Source organism: Gymnoscopelus microlampas (assembly GCF_963454915.1).
Source record: "Gymnoscopelus microlampas genome assembly, chromosome: 17".
Taxonomy (NCBI): domain Eukaryota; kingdom Metazoa; phylum Chordata; class Actinopteri; order Myctophiformes; family Myctophidae; genus Gymnoscopelus; species Gymnoscopelus microlampas.
Window position 1 is genome coordinate 25,320,897 of NC_139954.1, and position 17,500 is coordinate 25,338,396.

Sequence of the window (17,500 nt, forward strand, 5' to 3'; positions counted from 1 at the left end):
GTATTAACAAGAGCTTGTGACTAAATAATAACTACATTAGATCAGTAACAGTTCTGGACATAACAAGGTTCGCCCCCGACAGTAACCATGCGGTACATACAGTATGTGCTTTACATTACTGAGCTCAGTGAGCTGTGAGCCTGTGTCTGTCCTATCTGTCAGCTTAGGTTATTTTCTTTTAATATACAGCAGCATGATTCATGGTGAAAAGAATATGTGTTCCCACTGCAGAACTGTCCACCCACTCTAGCATGTAGCCAGATAATAAGTGCAATATGTAGCAGAAAATATCTGCATGTTGCCAACGTGTGTTGGCCTGGTTTCTGTACACTTTACTTACTACACATTTGAAGCTCATTCTATTTTGCTGTTCTGGTTGAGATAGAATGATAATACAAAGAGTTACAGGGTTGAAGTCTATTTGAAGGCCAACCCATAAGTTACAGTACTTCCACCAGTATACAAAAACATATTTGTTTCATTCGTTCATTTGAGTTACAGACCCATTTGGACCCGTGCTGTATGTCAAATGTTCATTCATATAGGGTTGTGCTGAGCAAGTTTAATGTCCATCTGCTAATTTTGATACACAGTAACTTGTGTGCAAGTGGAAACTTTGGCTTAAAGGTGGCGCTAGAGGCAGTGTCATGTGGTCACCAAAATCAGTTGAGGCCATCCTGCCTGGTGCACAAAACATTCCATGAAAATTGAGCCAATAGTTTTCGAGATAAGTTGTTTGGGACCAAAGTGTTGAATGGACGGACAGATCGACCAACCGGCCAACCGACCAACCAACTGACATAGCCATCCTTAGAGCCCTGCTGCTAGCGGGGCTAACAATGCACATAACAGCGTCACGGTTAAGATAGAAGGTGTAATTTATGTTGCAGAGCAAAATGTAAAGCTCTCTTAGGCTAACCACACACCTAATTTTCTGCATGAATCGAAAACCATATATAGGAAAAAGCTTTGGAAATCTAGCAGAAGAACCCCTTGGAAACGTATTTCCGGCTTTTAGGACTGCAAAGGTGTGATCGGCAGATGGAGAGACATTGAAGATGGCATCATGAATTATATAGAACACTGTTGTCATGGACAAATACTGTTTGTTAGTCTTAGTTGATGGTATACTACAGTACATTGCCCCCAAAGGGAGAGTGGGTATCACGGTGTTAAGCAGAGGTCTGTCTCTCTATTAGCCACATGTTGCAAACCAGATGGTTTGCTGGCTACTGTGGTCATTGTGGAGACAGATTGGCCATGCTACTGTCGAGCAGATGGAATTTATCAGTCAGTCAGTCAGTCACACACACACGCACACGCACACGCACACACACACACACACACACACACACACACACACACACACACACACACACACACACACTGTGACGTGTGTTTTCCACACCTCCAGTAGTAATGGCCTCAGGTGCTGCTGGTCTAAACAGGCCTCCACACAAAACAACAAAACAGAATGAGGGAGAGGAGTAAAAGAGAGAAGGAAATCTCTATAATACAAGCATAGACTCACACTAGTTACTGTAATACCTTCATTCCTGGGAATAAGGTGGATGACGCTCTTCAACCTTGCATACTATTTTCAACTTGGGGTGAGTTCTTTCATTCATTCATCTTAATTTAATTGTGAATAATCGATTGAGCGCAAGCCCTCATTTGCAAAATATCCAGAGTACAATTTACAAAAAAAATGTTAACTGGTAAAAGGCATGTAATAATTCACGATACGATTCGAATCACGATACTAGGTTCACCATAACAAAAGTTTTTTTTAAGCGCAACATTATTTTCCAGACACATTTTCTTACACAATCCAGTATTTTCTTCTTTTTATGGGGCCAGGCTTCCAGCATGGACCCATATTGTTATTGGCATTATTCCGTTTCTTCTTCTTCTTCTGCCGTTTTTGCCAGTTCTGGCTGAACCGTGCAGTCGCTTTTTATGAAACTCGGCCATATGATAGATGGTCATGAAAAACGATCAAAAAATGAATCTCACAATCTTTCGTCAAAAGGTGGCGCTATAGCACTCAGTTGAAAATGACAACTTTGAACAGGTACAACTCATGCCCTGTTTCACCTACAGCCATGAAACTTCGATGCACACATGCGTCTCCTCATGCTGAACAACTTTCACACTCTGACTTTTGACCTCTGACCTTTAGATCTCCCACCATTTTGAATTATATGAAAAACAGTTAAAACCTATCTCCTCCTGGGATTTTTGAGTAATCTGCACGAAACTTTTTACACATGAACTTTGGACCTATACCAAAAAACGTTTGCAAAATATCTTCCATAAGTGAAAAAATGAAGCTTTAATGAGCCAATGAATATTGCAGTTTTATGACAATTATTCATCTGCCCCTAACACATACATGCAGACTTACCATTCTTTGAAACTTTGCAGAAATGTAAAGGGCCATTCCAAATATCACTGAAACCAATCTTACTCCAATTGGTCAAACGGGGGCGCTATAGCAATTTTTTGAAAATTGAAACTTTAAACAGGCAAAAGTCATGCCTCGTTTGGCCGACAGCCATTAGACCTGCTTACACATGTGCCTTGACTAATGAGGAACACATCTATCACGTTGACCAGTAAGCACCGCCCTTAGATTGTCCGCAATCTTGAGCAGTTTGAAAAACACTTAAACCCAGGATTTTTCAGCTACTTGCGTGAAACTGTATGATCTGTGTGATCTCCTTTTTCACAGGTTCTTGTCTGCTGGTGGCTTCTCGCTTAAATGTGTGCCCCACAACCTGAAGGTCACCAGTTCAAGCCTCACTTGGTGCAGACTTCATCTAAGTTGCATTTCACACAACATGACTATCAATGAATACATCTGCAATTGTTAACACATTCCCTGCCAGAGGGGTTTTTCAGAAAAGGTTCCCTCAGTGCCAGGGATTTTGACCATTCTGACTAATATTTGAGGACACACAGGACATTTTGTGCTATGACTATGAACACATAGAATATCTCAAAATAAAGCTTAGAATCTCTTCTTTCGTCTGAAAGAAAAAGTGAGTTTCTAGCATGTTCTGTTCTTTAGCTAGAGGTAGTTGAATACAGCTTGCCTTCACCAAAAAATGTCATTTTTTTCTTAGATTCAGAGATATAAGCGATTTAGTAAAATAAACACGTTTAGAGTCATAAAAATCTTTGAGGACACACAGAACATTTTGTGCTAGGACTATGAACACATGGAATATCTCAAAATAAAGCTTAGAATCTCTTCTTTCATCTGAAAGAAAAAGTGAGTTTATAGCATGTTCTGTTTTTTAGCTAGAGGTAGTTGAATACAGCTTGTTTTCACCAAAAACTGTCCTTTGTTCTTGGATTCAGAGTTTTAGTGAAAGAAACACGTTTAGACATAAAAAATGATTTCAAGTCTTTGACGTTTATTTTTCACCTTCATTGACATCAGTCATGTAAACAATACTTTATAAAAATAAAAAAAATAAAAAAACTGCTTTAGATTCAGAGATATAAGCGATTTAGTAAAATAAACACGTTTAGAGTCATAAAAATCTTTGGGGACACACAGAATGTTTTGTGCTAGGACTATGAACACATGGAATATCTCAAAATAAAGCTTAGAATCTCTTCTTTCATCTGGGAAAAAAGTAAGTTTATAGCATGTTCTGTTTTTTAGCTAGAGGTAGTTGCATACAGCTTTCTCTTGGATTCAGAGTTTTAGTGAAAGAAACACGTTTAGACATAAAAAATGATTTCAAGTCTTTGACGTTTATTTTTCGCCTTCATTGACATCAGTCATGTAAACAATACTTTATTTTAAAAAAACTGCTTTTGAACACATTTTATCACATGGCATATCAAGTGCAACACAGCTCAAAGTCTTTCTTTTCAAAGTAATAAAGAGAGAGAGTGTGTGTGTGTGTGTGTGTGTGTGTGTGTGTGTGTGTGGGGGGGGTGTGTGTGTGTGTGTGTGCTCAATTGTTACAGGGTTATATTGCAGAGATTGCTATTGTAGAGGTTGTCCATCCACAATCGGTATCCTTCACCTGCAAGGCCTCCTAGCAGGTAGGTGACGGTATCCGGGATGGAACACTTGATGCCACAGTATGGCTTCATGTTGTGAAGATAGCCAGTCGTTGAGTCACAGAGCATATAAGATTTGATGCCATACTTATCGGGTCTTTAGAAGGAGTGTCATTGAAGTGAAGATTGCTCCAAATCAACTGGAAGCGGTTCCTGCTCATGGTCCTGCCGAAGAACGGTGTTACTAGGTTCTCATCGGTTGACCAGTAGTGTGAAAGCTCAGGTTTGGAAACAAGCCCAGACAGAAACAGCAGCCCCAGGAAACGCTTCAGCTCTACAACGGTCAATGCTGTCCAACGCTTTCCTCTGGCATGTGGCTTCTCTGAAAGTCTCTGCTTAGCATATGAGTTGGTTTGGTTGCATATCTCCTGGAGCAGAACATCAGGCAGGAGTAGCTGTAGAAAGTCGGCAGGGCTGTCGGATAGCTGTAAATATACATACACAAAATACCAATTTAGACTTTTAGCAAACACTCGTATCCAGACAGAGCGACTAAAAATAGCAGATCTACAAACTCACAAAGAGCTTGTAGATCTGCTATTTTTATAAGGCACCGACAATAGAACATAGTAAATATATAGCCTACATTATCATCATTCATAATCAGACAGAGTGTGTTGGTGGTGCTACAGTGTTGTGTGTGAATCTATAGTCAGTCCAATTCAGATCAACACACAGGGGGGCTGTGTGCACATGCATCCCCCTCCAAAAAAAAGAATAAAAAGAGCAGATCTACAAACTCACAACGAGCTTGTAGATCTGCTATTTGTTATGGCACCACACACATGCATGATAAATATATAGCCTACATGTACCATTGTTTTGTGGGGTTTTAGCAATTGTATAAGGCATCACACAATAGAACATAGTAAATATATAGGCTACATTATCATCCTTCATAATCAGTGTCCCCATGCTACAGTGTTGTGTGTGAATCTACTGTCAGTCCAATTCAGATCAAAGAGGATTTTGAAAAGGTTTGTTGACATGAACTGGACATTTTTTATGGCACCACACACATGCATGGTAAATATATAGGCTACATGTACCATTGTTCTGTGGGGTTTTAGCAATTTTGTATTCCTGTGTACAAGTGTCATACAGAAAAAGTTCTTACCTCTGCTAGATGGTCTGGCCAGGGTTGTCCGGCCATCCTCCACATCCTCAACCATGTCAAAGTCTGAAATGAAATATCAAATACTTGGTAAATATTATGAAGATCAAATCAATTTAGGTATTTAGCAAACACTCTTATCCAGACAGAGTGACTTACAATAAAGCACACCTGCCTACTCCCCCATAAAAATAGCAGATCTACAAACTCACAACGAGCTTGTAGATCTGCTATTTTTATAGACAAGGTCAGAGGAGAGTGCTTTGTGCACCTGCATCCCCCTACAAAAAAAAGAATAAAAATAGCAGCCATCTACAAGCTCACAAGCTTGTGGATCTGCTATTTTTATGAGGCATCACTCACCAGCACAGTAAATATATAGGCTAACATCATAATCAGAGACGGTGTCCCCATGCTACTCTGTGTGTGTGTGTGTGTGTGTGTGTGTGTGTGTGTGTGTGTGTGTGTGTGTGTGTGTCTCTTATAACTTATAAGCAGACCTGGCAACAACTTCTCGTGTCTAGTCCACCAAACACACACAATAAAACACAATAAAAAATAATCTTACCACTGCTGAAGTGAGCTCCGGGCTCCGGACGGGTCCTGCCGCTCCGACGAACACCATCGGTCGGTACCGCGGCAGTAGATGGGCCCGCTGCGGCCGTAGTAGAGGTCGCCCCCACTAACTGTTGCTCGTCCTCCCCGTCCACCGGAGTAGATGGGCCCGTTGCGGGCGTAGTAGAGGTCGCCCCCACTAACTGTTGCTCGTCCTCCCCGTCCACCGGAGTAGATGGGCCCAATCCCAGTAACTGGCGTAACCGCTTCTTATCGTCCACAAGCGGCGCTGGTTGTGCCCCAGTAGCCCGAGTCATCAACGACTCCAACAGTGTCTGCTGGCGTAGCGAACCGGTCACTTGTTTGGCGCCCCTGTTTGAGTTTTTTTTTGCCCTCATATTATCACAGAGAGAGACAGTATTATCTTATACTACGCTATATCTGATCTCCTCTTTTCTTTTCTTCTCCTCTCCCGATCACTATAACTGACCTCTCCTCTCCTCTCTGCTCCGCTCTCCGACCACACCAAATGATCTCTCCTCTTCTCCCCCATAACTACAAGCTTTTCTCCTCTCTCTCCGACCACACTACACCAAATGATCTCCTCTCCTCTCCTCTCCTCTCCTCTCCTCTCTCGACTGAAATAAAACTAAAAACTAAAAAACTAAAACTAAACTAAAGACACTCAAACGCTCACACTTTCTAACACACACTCTCACACACACACACACACACACACACACACACACACACACACACACACACACACACACACACACACACACACACACACACACACACACACACACACACACACACACACACACACACACACACACACTCTCTCTCAATCACTAACTGACTCACAAACTGTCTCACACACTGACTGACCTGTCTCAAAAATAATTTTAACTCTATTGCTGTTACCAACCCCCACTCTTTTCACTCCGATCACCGTCACTCTCTGTCTCTCTCAAATGTTTGGGCGCAATGGCCGATGCTGCACTACCGTCTCCATTTTGTCACATTTGGGCAAACAGCTGTTTGTGATCAGCTGACTGATCACGTGTTTTTTCGGTTAACCCCTTCATCTACAGGTCCAATATTAACGCACAGGCTGCGCAACAGTGTAATATACAGTAAATCAATGAAAAAACACATTCACGGTTTAAACCGTGAATGAGCCCGTGGCAGGTAAAGGGGTACATTTTGATTCACGAGTAGAACCGTGGATAGTAGGTAATGTGTTAAAGATAACATGAAATACTTAATTGAGTGTTTTTTACATACAGCTGATCTACAATCTCACAACTTTTCAGATAGCAATGAGAGTATGTTTTTTCAATGTATAACATACTTCATTGTGAAAATAGCCGATGTACAATCTGACAACTTTTAATGGTTTGTGAGCTTGTAGATCGGCTACTTTCACTAGTTTTGCTTCTGAGGAGATGTACAATTTCTTAATTGGTAAATGGTTTGTGAACGAGTGATCTTAGTGTTAGTGAAACAGGGGCTTGGGTCATGACAGAAGGCAAGAGTTTGTGATCCTCAACAGACAATATCAGCCTGGACAAAGCTATAGCACTATAGGTAGTGTTGCAGCTACCTAAGAGTGCCTCACAACCACAAGGTTGCTGGTTCAAGCCTCACTTGATGCACACTCATTTAAGTTGAATTGCAAAAAAACATGACTCAATCTATTCCGTTTCCATGGCTCTCTCTTCAATCTATTCCGTTTCCATGTCTTTCTCTTCAATCTATTCCGTTTCCATGTCTCTCTCTCTGTCTCTTCGATCTATTCCGTTTCTATCTTCAATCTATTCCGTCTCTCTCTCTCTCTCTCTCTCTCTCTCTCTCTCTCTCTCTCTCTCTCTCTCTCTCTCTCTCTCTCTCTCTCTCTCTCTCTCTCTCTCTCTCTCTCTCTCTCTCTCTCTCTCTCTCTCTCTCTCTCTGAGGGTCGGCCATAGCTGAGTGGTTAGTGAGCCCGCCTAGGGAGCCAGAGGCTCTGGTTGCCCCAGGTACGATTCCAGGTGAGGTCAGCAAATGTGTCGATGACATGAAATTTGTCCCTGAGCAAGACTCTTAACCCCTAATTGCTCACAGGCCCTCATTGGAAACAAGACCGCAAGGACTTTCATGAACTGACCTGTTAAAGGAATTATCATTTCTCTTTCTCTCTCCTGGCCCCATATTATCGCTGCTTGCAGCTATATTTTTTTTTTACAATACTGTGTTTTCACTTATCCTCTTTTCAATACAGCAAATGACTGAAAACCCTTTTTTAAAAATCTTTTATATATGTTTGCATTGCGATACATTTTTTTATTAAATCGATTTAAATTGTCACCAGTTTGAATCGATTTTAAATCGATTTAAATCGCACATGCCTAGTACGGACAAATTGTACGAAAAGAAGCAAATGACTGGGTGAAGAAAGTAATGTCGTTGAGAAGGCCTCTTGACCGGCCAAAAAAGACCTGGCAGATGAGCATGTTGGCTAGCATGCGCTCAGCCTCAACCAGCAGGTAGCCATGGACCGTCCCGGGTGGAAGAAAGCCATATAGCGATGATGGCGATTCAGTCCAACCCAGTTGAGGCCTGGAAAGAGGGCTCTAAACAGCATTTGATATTTGTCACATGAAGTAACCTCTCGCCAATTCGGTCATTTATCACACTTCACCACCTAAGACAGTCAGTCAAAACACGATGCCAGCACATTGTTCAAATACACCTTCTAAGAAGGCTGCCCGGTCTCTCGTTTAGCCAAACTAATTAAGTTCCCACTTCACACCAATGTTGGGTCAAGTTACAGTCCTCACAAAACAAAAGAGAAAGATGGAACAGGGCTAAATAACACTAATGCTGCCAAAACGGCATTATTATGTAATAATAGCTTTTGCCAATATTATTATCACTGCTATGTGTGTGTGTGTGTGTGGGTGGGATGGGGGGGGTGCGACGTGCACGTGTGCATGTTTATGCATCTTTTCCCCTTAATACTGTACGGGGTCTGGGTCTTGTTTCGGGAGTGACAACACAACACAGCTCTCTCGCCTCTCCTCTCATTCCGTCTCTCTGGCCAGGTTGAGGAGAGCTGAAAGACCGACAGGGAGACGGGCGAGAAGGAGGACAAAGATAAACAGAGAGAAGGGAGTTGAGCAGCGCATGAATAAGTGATGGACTGATGAAAGGTTGTGTGTGTCTGCAGGGTTATCTACTGTACTGTCCTTTATACACAGACGCGTGCACACACACACACACACACAGACGCGCGCACACACACACACACACACACACACACACACACACACACACACACACACACACACACACACACACACACACACACACACACACACACACACACACACACACACACCACCACCACACACCACACACACACACACACACACACACACACACACAGGAGAGGAGGGGTTGGGGGGGGTGCACGGAGGAGTGAAGCTCTTAGCCGTTACTGTGGCGCTTCGCCTGTCAGCATACATCTGTCTCAAAGCAGATCCCAGGGAAAGTGAGGAGGAGAGAGAGAGAGAGAGAGAGGAAGAGAGAGGGAGAGAGATAGAGATACAGAGAAAGAGAGAGAGAGAGAGAGAGAGAGAGAGAGAGGGGTGAGAAAAAGAGAGAGGTACAACAGTGGAAAGACTGAGCTGAAGAAGGTGTGAGGGGATGAGCCGAGAAAAAGAGTGAGAGCTGAAGTAATTGAGAGAGAGAGAGAAACAGAGAGAGAGAGAGAGAGAGAGAGAGAGAGAGAGAGAGAGAGAGAGACAGAGAGAGAGAGAGAGAGAGAGAGAGAGAGAGAGAGAGAGAGTAGCATAGAAAATAAAGGGGGAGGGAGGCGGCTTTCCTCCCTCCCCTCTTAAAGACAGAGACGATTGCTCCCTCCGCTCATTCATCGCAGGCTGTGGAGGAGAGGACTGGAATCTCTCATCCCCGCCATCTCCATCGCTGTACCTATTTCACTCCCTCATCATCTGCTTATCCTCCGTCCGTCTCTCTCTCCGTCTCCAGGTGATCACTCCGTTCCGTAGGCTCATCCTCTGTGCAGAGAACAGGAAAGAGATGGAGGATTGGATCAGTTCGCTCAAATCCGTCCAATCCCGAGAACATTACGAGGTAAGAACCCCATAATGCTAACAATATATTATTGTGTAATATTCTGTGTGTGTGTGTGTGTGTGTGTGTGTGTGTGTGTGTGTGTGTGTGTGTGTGTGTGTGTGTGTGTGTGTGTGTGTGTGTGTGTGTGTCTGTGTGTGTGTGTGTGTGTGTGTGTGTGTGTGTGTGTGTGTGTGTGTGTGTGTGTGTGAGAGAGAGAGAGGGGGTGGGGGGGGGGGTTAAAGGAGAGGTAGATCAGTAGGGAATGGAGTTGGCGCCAACATCTCTGAAACAAGACACGGCTTTATGATTCTGGCAAAGCTAGTTCTCCTTGTAAAATTATTTTGTTGACATTTTATATTATTGACACAATACCTCTATCTTCTACCATTATCTTATCATATCTTACCATTATGCTATTCAAAAATAGCAGATTACAATATAAGCACCGAGTGCCACGCTATGAGCGTGTAGATCTGCTATTTTTTTTAAATCATGAAAATGTGTGCCAATCTTTGAATATAATATATTTTTAAAGTGAACATTTGTAACTCAAATATTTGCTTCTGGTGATTCTACAAATGTATTCCAGGTGTGCATGTCCTCTTGCCGTTTATCTTGTTATAAACATTTGTGTGTAGTGGAGCAGATGAGTGCGTGTGGTGGAGAGCTGGGTTAGCATACGGTCGCGTTTGCATGCTCTTTTCATCCGTGACGTTAATTCTGGCGCCTCAAGCCCAACCCGGGGAACCACGGAGCTGTTTATATGCCGGAGCCACACTCATGCTCACTCAACAGGGAAAGCAGCTCACCCTCCAGGCACTGACTTCCATGCACGCATAGGCAACACTTAACAGTGTACAGTCACACAGCAACGCAGAGGTCACACAATACATAGGAAGTCACTGGTATTGTTGTGCACGGTGCATGCCTCCTTGCATGAATTCATACAGACAGACATACAAATGCAAAGACATGCACACTTTTGTCATTCGTCACAAGGTAAGGCAACAAGGAAACGTCTAAGAGAATACCCTCCCTTAACAAATGATTTCATCCAGCACCTGGTTTTCCCCGCAGATAACATCCAGACAATATGTTTTTGATTCCTCAACAGCAAAAGAGGGGGAAAAGGTGCTGGACTAGAGCCTACTAGTTGCTGTCTCTTGACCATGAAATCACAACGTCCCCGTCTGATTCTGGCTCAGGGACCTACATTGTATTATGTAAACATTAACTATACAATATTAACATACACTGTGCTACGTAAACATATACAATACTATGTAAAAGCACAAATCCCCAAAAATAAATTAAAAAATAATAACAAAACAAAAAGTGTGCTGTCCTCTTCAGCTCTTTTGCCAAAGAAAATCTCTTGAATTTGGAAAGTCCATCAGAACAATGACATTATTATCATTATCATTATTATTATAAGAAAATAATAAAAATGAAAGAGTCTAGATGGTTGTGATCTGTTGACAGTGGTGGGAGGGAGGCAGAGGAGTGAAAACGGGACTGCATGTTGGCACTGATTTGGGGGGAGTGAAAGCTTATATAAGGCCCCCCATCTCGCAGCCCCCTCACTCACTGCACTGCAATGCAGCAGCACACACCACACCAATGGCTTACACACACATACGTACAATATACATCATGCGTGCGCAAACACTATCTACCCAGATGTCGACACAATAGCGTATCATTTCCCAACCTGTCAGCCTACTGTATATACGGCACGTGTTGTAATTAGAAATGCAAGTGCTTCGATTTATTAGTACCTGTTGCTGCTTTGTCAAACTGCTGTATCTACAGTGTGGCAGCGGGGGGGGGGGGGGGGGCGGACAAGATGAAGAAGACACAACACCCTCACATGGCATGCTATAGGCTCAGTGCTGTTCTCTCTGGGCGGCCGCGCACTAATATTGTTATAGAGGAGCGCCCATTTGCCTGGACCAGCAGGCTTAAACGGGAGAGCACTGGAGCCTTACTAATGAGCAGGGTTCCATATGCGTGAAAAAAATCTGTAACACTTTACTTAAAGTTCGGGTCTATAATGCATTATAATCACATTTGTAATGCATTATAATGCATTATAAGGCTTCATAACACCCGTTATAAATGTTATACTTGTGCATAACACTTTATAACTGACTAATTATGGTAATTATAATCTGTTCAACTGAGTGTATAATGCATTATGACCAGCACTTCAAATTTGCCCAAAATAGGGACGCCAGGGTAAAGTGGTTAACATTAACAGTACATTTATAACAAGAATATCAGAAAGCGTACATTTCCCAAAAGTATTTAATCCAGTCTGACCAGATCCAGGAATAAAACAAATCAGAGGCATGGATTTTCCCTGCCTCCCCCCCAGCAAATGGAACCCTGCTAATGAGGATGGTTCCCCTCTGTGGAAGCAGGTTGTGACTAATGCTCCCTGCCATTCTGACTCCCCGGCAGGCCCATGGGAACCAGTGTAGAGCATCACATTTCTTTGATAGATTTTATGCACATCCCCCTGTTGTTTGGTGCCGAGCCAAACTGAGACGTACAGGAGTTCAATTCATGAAGAAGGGCACGACGTTACGAAACAAAAAAAATGTGAACATTATAGAGCAGATGTAACTAAGGCAGACCACGATTAAGGTCAATTATTGGTCGGGTGTTCTGGAGTAAGGAGTGTGCGTGCATTTGTGTGTGTGTGTGTGTGTGTGTGTGTGTGTGTGTGTGTGTGTGTGTGTGTGTGTGTGTGTGTGTGTGTGTGTGTGTGTGTGTGTGTGTGTGTGTGTGTGTGTGTGTGTATGTGCTGATGCAGTTGTGATATATTGCATTGTAAGTTGTGAAATATTGTATTTGATTTGTGTTTTAAGTTAAAGTTAGATAATTGTTGTCATTAAATGAAATAGATAATGATAAAATATTGTGAATTTGTAATGAAAAAATACTACACTTCTATGAAAGTAAATCCATTACTAGTAGTTTGAAGCTTGTTGACAAAAAAGTATCCTGTTTTGTAATTGATGTGTAACATAATGTGCGTTTGAAATGCCACACATATTGATTGAAGTGTACTGTTACTTGCCTTTCTGTGACCCGTGTCATCCTGGCGCCCCCAACCTGTTTTAACCTCTCGTTCGCCAGACGGCACAGTTTAATGTGGAACATTTCTCAGGGATGCACAACTGGTACGCCTGCTCCCACGCACGCCCCACCTTCTGCAACGTATGCAGGGACAGCCTTTCTGGGGTCACCTCCCACGGCCTCTCCTGCGAAGGTAACGCATACACACATACATACACAGTTTGATCATGTTTGGTGTCCGAGATCTATGCTTCAGAGAAGAAGCAGTATAGTGGCATGTCATGTGAAAGTCACAGTGCGCCGCAACACATTGTGAGCTTACAGGGCTTTTCAGACGGGTAGCGTTTGACGTGCCTAGTAATTCATGTTCAATGAGAGGCGAGCGACTAGTTGGGAGGCACGGACAACCAGAAGGGCTGAGCGGCAAACGGGCGCGATCCCGTGAAATTGTCGCACTCGCTTTCGTTCCAATGCACACGCCCGCTCCCGTGACATTTCCACTCTACACGCAGTAAAATGATTTGACACAGCTGAAGCAGGCACAGATCGCCTGGCGTTTACTGTGTGTCTGTGAATTTACTGTACATGCGAAACCCAGTGTGACATACCACTGATCCGCTGTGTCGCTCCCCGTCTCAAAAGCCCTTATAGATTGGCTGTTTTTGTCACACAACTACGGGAGCGCAACATATAAATCAGGCATACGAAGCATGTGTGGTAATGTGAAACCAGCGTACGCCTGTGCAGGGCTGTGGGCCATATGTAGGTCTGGGTGCCTTGATAAACTTCATAGACATGAATGAGACATTGATACTTCTGATCTGATTCTGAGGAGCCTATTGCAGTACTGCCAACATTAGCACACCCGACAAAGACAGTGCATGCACCTGAGTGCATGTGTTTGCGGCATGTCTGCATAATGCACTGCTGTGCACACATCATTAGGTGTTGACTGAGCCCCCGTTCATGCACCGCACTCTCCGTTGGACCGCCGAGCTAAAGACCTGCTCGTTACGCTTGTGTGAATCATGCCATGGCATCCTGTTCAGTGGGTGTCATTGTGTGGTTTTAGTCATCACCTCACCTTGGCTGTGAAGGTGCGAAGGGGTGTGTGTGCGGGGGAGGGGGGGTGCTATTTTTTGCTACGTGTTGGCTGGTGTAATTTAAAGTGTGGGTGACAGCAAGCAGAATGTAATGCGCACCATCTGCATATCCTTTCATTCTAATTAGGCTAATGTTCCTGTGTGTGTGTGTGTGTGTGTGTGTGTGTGTGTGTGTGTGTGTGTGTGTGTGTGTGTGTGTGTGTGTGTGTGTGTGTGTGTGTGTGTGTGTGTGTGTGTGTGTGTGTGTGTGTGGGTGGGTGTGGGTGTGGGTGTGGGCAGTAGCCAAAGATCCTCTCCATTGGGCTCATTATCTACTATCCAGAGACGGGAGAGAGGGAAAGAGAACAGAGGGAGAGGGAGAGGGAGAGAAAGGGAGGTAGGGAGAGAGATTGTCTGTTTAGATCTACAATAAATTATCCCATGAGCTGACAACCAACAGTAAGCTGTTGAGTGTATGTCAATATAATATAGATATAGATCTCGATACTATTCACATGTAATTGATACAGACAGACACTGTTCAATGCAGTTTATTCGGCACCGATGGACGCAATATTTGCTCTGGGCCTGGAGTAGGAGGCAGAAGGAGACAGACAAGCAATCAAGAGAATTGCCTGCGAGAACCTTGGCACGTGTGAAAGTGAGAGAAAAACAGAGAGAGGAGCGAAGCGTGTCTATTAAGAGGTGAGAGCAGCCAGCCAGACCACTTCACAGCAATCAGTGCTGCTTCTATTTCCCTTCGATTTCCTGCAACAGGGCGATCGATGGGCGGATCGATCTGTACTGTCCTGCCGCAAGTGTGTACACACACACACACACACACACACACACACACACACACACACACACACACACACACACACACACACACACACACACACACACACACGATAGGATACAGATACAGATACAATACGTATACACACAAATTGTCTGTCTGTCTGTGTCTCTTGCTCACTCCAGTCTGGGGTAGTGCATGGCCATTAACAGGCTGTGGTATCACGTCCTCTATATACATTCTCATAACGTTCTGCTAATGCTCCCTAACAGCATTTGGTGGTAGGCTAGATTGAGACATTGATCGCTGCCCCCGGATATGCCTGACTTTGTTTGGATCCAACTCGGTTCCTGTTGGTTTTTAAACGGAACGGTTGATGCCGGGCGACACCGAAGTCTATATATGTGCACAGCACGTGTGTCTGTTTGTTTGTTTGTTTGTGCGTTCATTCATGTGTGTCTGTATGAGTGTGCTGGGCGTAGAAGAACATAATCTCCTGGGCACAGACATTATTCATGACTCTGCTAAGTAACCTCCTATGTAACTTCCATAATGGAGAAACTGTGCAAGCGCTCCTTTTTCATTGTTATGTGAAGTATTCACATTGCATTTACATCTACCTCGTTGGGCTCCACATGCTCCTTCAGAGCCACTTGAGTTAAGTGCATTGAGGCTCTGTGTAAAGCACAACCACTTTCCGCTCCACTACGGTGGCTGTCGTCTGATGCGCTGCACATAACGTGATGGATCTGCTCGCTCGGGCCGGGAAGTGTCAAAGTCCTCCTTTTTGAGTTATTGTTTGCTAGAAGAAAAAGACAGACAGGAGACTGTCAGACAGGAACTGATATAAATAGGAAACCCGCTCATCTCTGTATGTGTTGACATGGAAAGGAGACACTGATTCTCATAACAACAGTTGGCAAGCATGATCCAGCCGGACGCTGGTTCAACCGGACCCTGGATACAGCCGGGAGGGAACATTGTATGTCAGAAACTGAAACCTATGACTTCCCTCTTATTTGTGAGCTAAAGTAATCTCTGTTCTCTCTTGTGGCAGGAATGGCAAACTGGAAGTTGTCATTTCTTATAAAATGAGTCAAATGTTCAATTTCAACTTGATTGCATTTATCTTGCCAACTATAAACTAAAAGGACTTTGTTGATAAGCGTGTCCGTGCAATTACCTTAGAAATGTACACACATGAAACGCAGAGCAAACTTGAGTGATGCTCTTGATACAAAATATAAAAATAAACTATTAAGGCAACAGGGGAGATACCGTCTACATTTTACTGACACCATTGGGAAAACAAATATAACATCACATTTCACAGCCCTGCTTTAGTTTTCTCTGTTAATATAAAAACAGTAGGATTGAATTTAAGATCATAACAACATGGGCGCACGGCATGTGCGTCGGGGGGAAGATACTGAAATGCGGATAGTGCTGGCACTAAGTGGCTTTGCGCCGCTTTGCGCCTGGGTGACAACTGTATTGTAGACACACCTGTTTATGCACATTTCAGTCAGGAACACTCACGTCATAAGTAGATGTAACCATTTATTGCAACAAATGGAATACAGTTAAACATGGCGTTAATGGCTCCGCTCTGAAGATGTTCCCTACATTTTGCTATAAGCAGCATGCTAAGCAGATCAGGGAATGCTAGGCAAAGCCTCCCACAGGTATACAAGAGCAGGCCCATAGCAAGACATTTAATCAGATTAACTAGTCATGCAAACTTGAATGCAGTTTAACATTAAAGCCATACAACATTGAATTCAGTTTAGAGACTTGCTAACATTGAATTTAACTTTACTTTAGAGCCATGCACACGTGAATTTCAGTTTAACATTCAGTTTAAACGTTTGAGTAATGCAAGACCCTTAACTATAAAGTAGACGCTGGGGTGGTGGAGGTAAGCTTTGCCAGCAGCGGCAGCGTGTGGCAGCAATTGAAAAGCAGAGATCCCGTATTTAAACGAGGCCGCCTTGTTGAGGGAATGAGGTGTGATTGGTGTGTAGAAAAGTGTGGCTGATTGAAAGCAATCAGCAGACTGACAGCTGATTACAGCTGAGGTGTATATGACTCCCGTCCCCTTACATGAACTAACGCGATGCTTCATATTAGTCAGGGTCAGTATCTTGAGTGTTTGTTGCTCTCCCAAGGATTGGTATTTTAACACACTAATCCAGACATGGAAATCATGGGGCTCAGGGCTTTCTCAGCCTGGCTAGGCTGTCTGCTGCTGGGTACAGATACATCGATTGGTGCCTGTGGCGTAAAGCTAAGCTCTCTGTTCTGCAGCACAGCGCTCAGCTCACTGTCTGTCAGATACAGCACAGTGCAGGCTTATAGGGAGGTGAGCAATGCTCTGTCCACTCACAGGTCATTGGAGCATGATCCATAATGATAATTTGACAGGCGTCAATCAATGCTCTTTCTCCTTGTGCCTCAGGAGTGGTCAATTTATTTTTCACGTCTGTCCTGATTTGCTTTGAGTTCAGGAACAGAGCTTGAAAAGTCCATATAATGATTTATGTTGTTGTTCAATATTACATCAATACAGATCAACTGGTGGAAATAATTACTTTAGCATACCTCACATCTTTAGATTTTGTTTACTGTTCCTGCTATTATTCAGTGGTATAATTTACTTTGACG

General features: G+C 43.5%; 2 protein-coding genes across 8 annotated transcripts in view; one reads left to right on the top strand and one right to left on the bottom strand.

Annotated features, from left to right (window-relative positions):
• The window catches only part of dgkh (diacylglycerol kinase, eta), a gene marked incomplete at its 5' end in the record, with an annotated part of 73,814 nt that overhangs the window by 26,675 nt on the left and 29,639 nt on the right, over positions 1–17,500 (top strand). For 6 of the 7 annotated variants that reach the window (XR_014602723.1, XR_014602724.1, XR_014602725.1 and 3 more), the window contains 2 exons: positions 9,785–9,889; positions 13,016–13,148. Coding sequence is in view for 4 of the 7 variants with exons in the window: in XM_084084472.1 (XP_083940598.1) it covers positions 9,785–9,889; positions 13,016–13,148 (238 nt within the window). Of the gene's footprint in view, positions 1–9,784; positions 9,890–13,015; positions 13,149–17,500 lie in introns of those variants that run through there. The other variant, XM_084084473.1, reaches the window with a different exon arrangement.
• On the bottom strand, positions 4,141–6,875 carry LOC311064598 (uncharacterized protein). Its single transcript, XM_084084475.1, has 3 exons — positions 5,766–6,875; positions 5,201–5,263; positions 4,141–4,508 (listed from the first exon to the last, which is right to left on the bottom strand). Exons 1-3 carry the CDS (start codon positions 6,148–6,150, stop codon positions 4,465–4,467), a joined length of 492 nt encoding a protein of 163 aa, XP_083940601.1. The 5' UTR covers positions 6,151–6,875; the 3' UTR covers positions 4,141–4,464.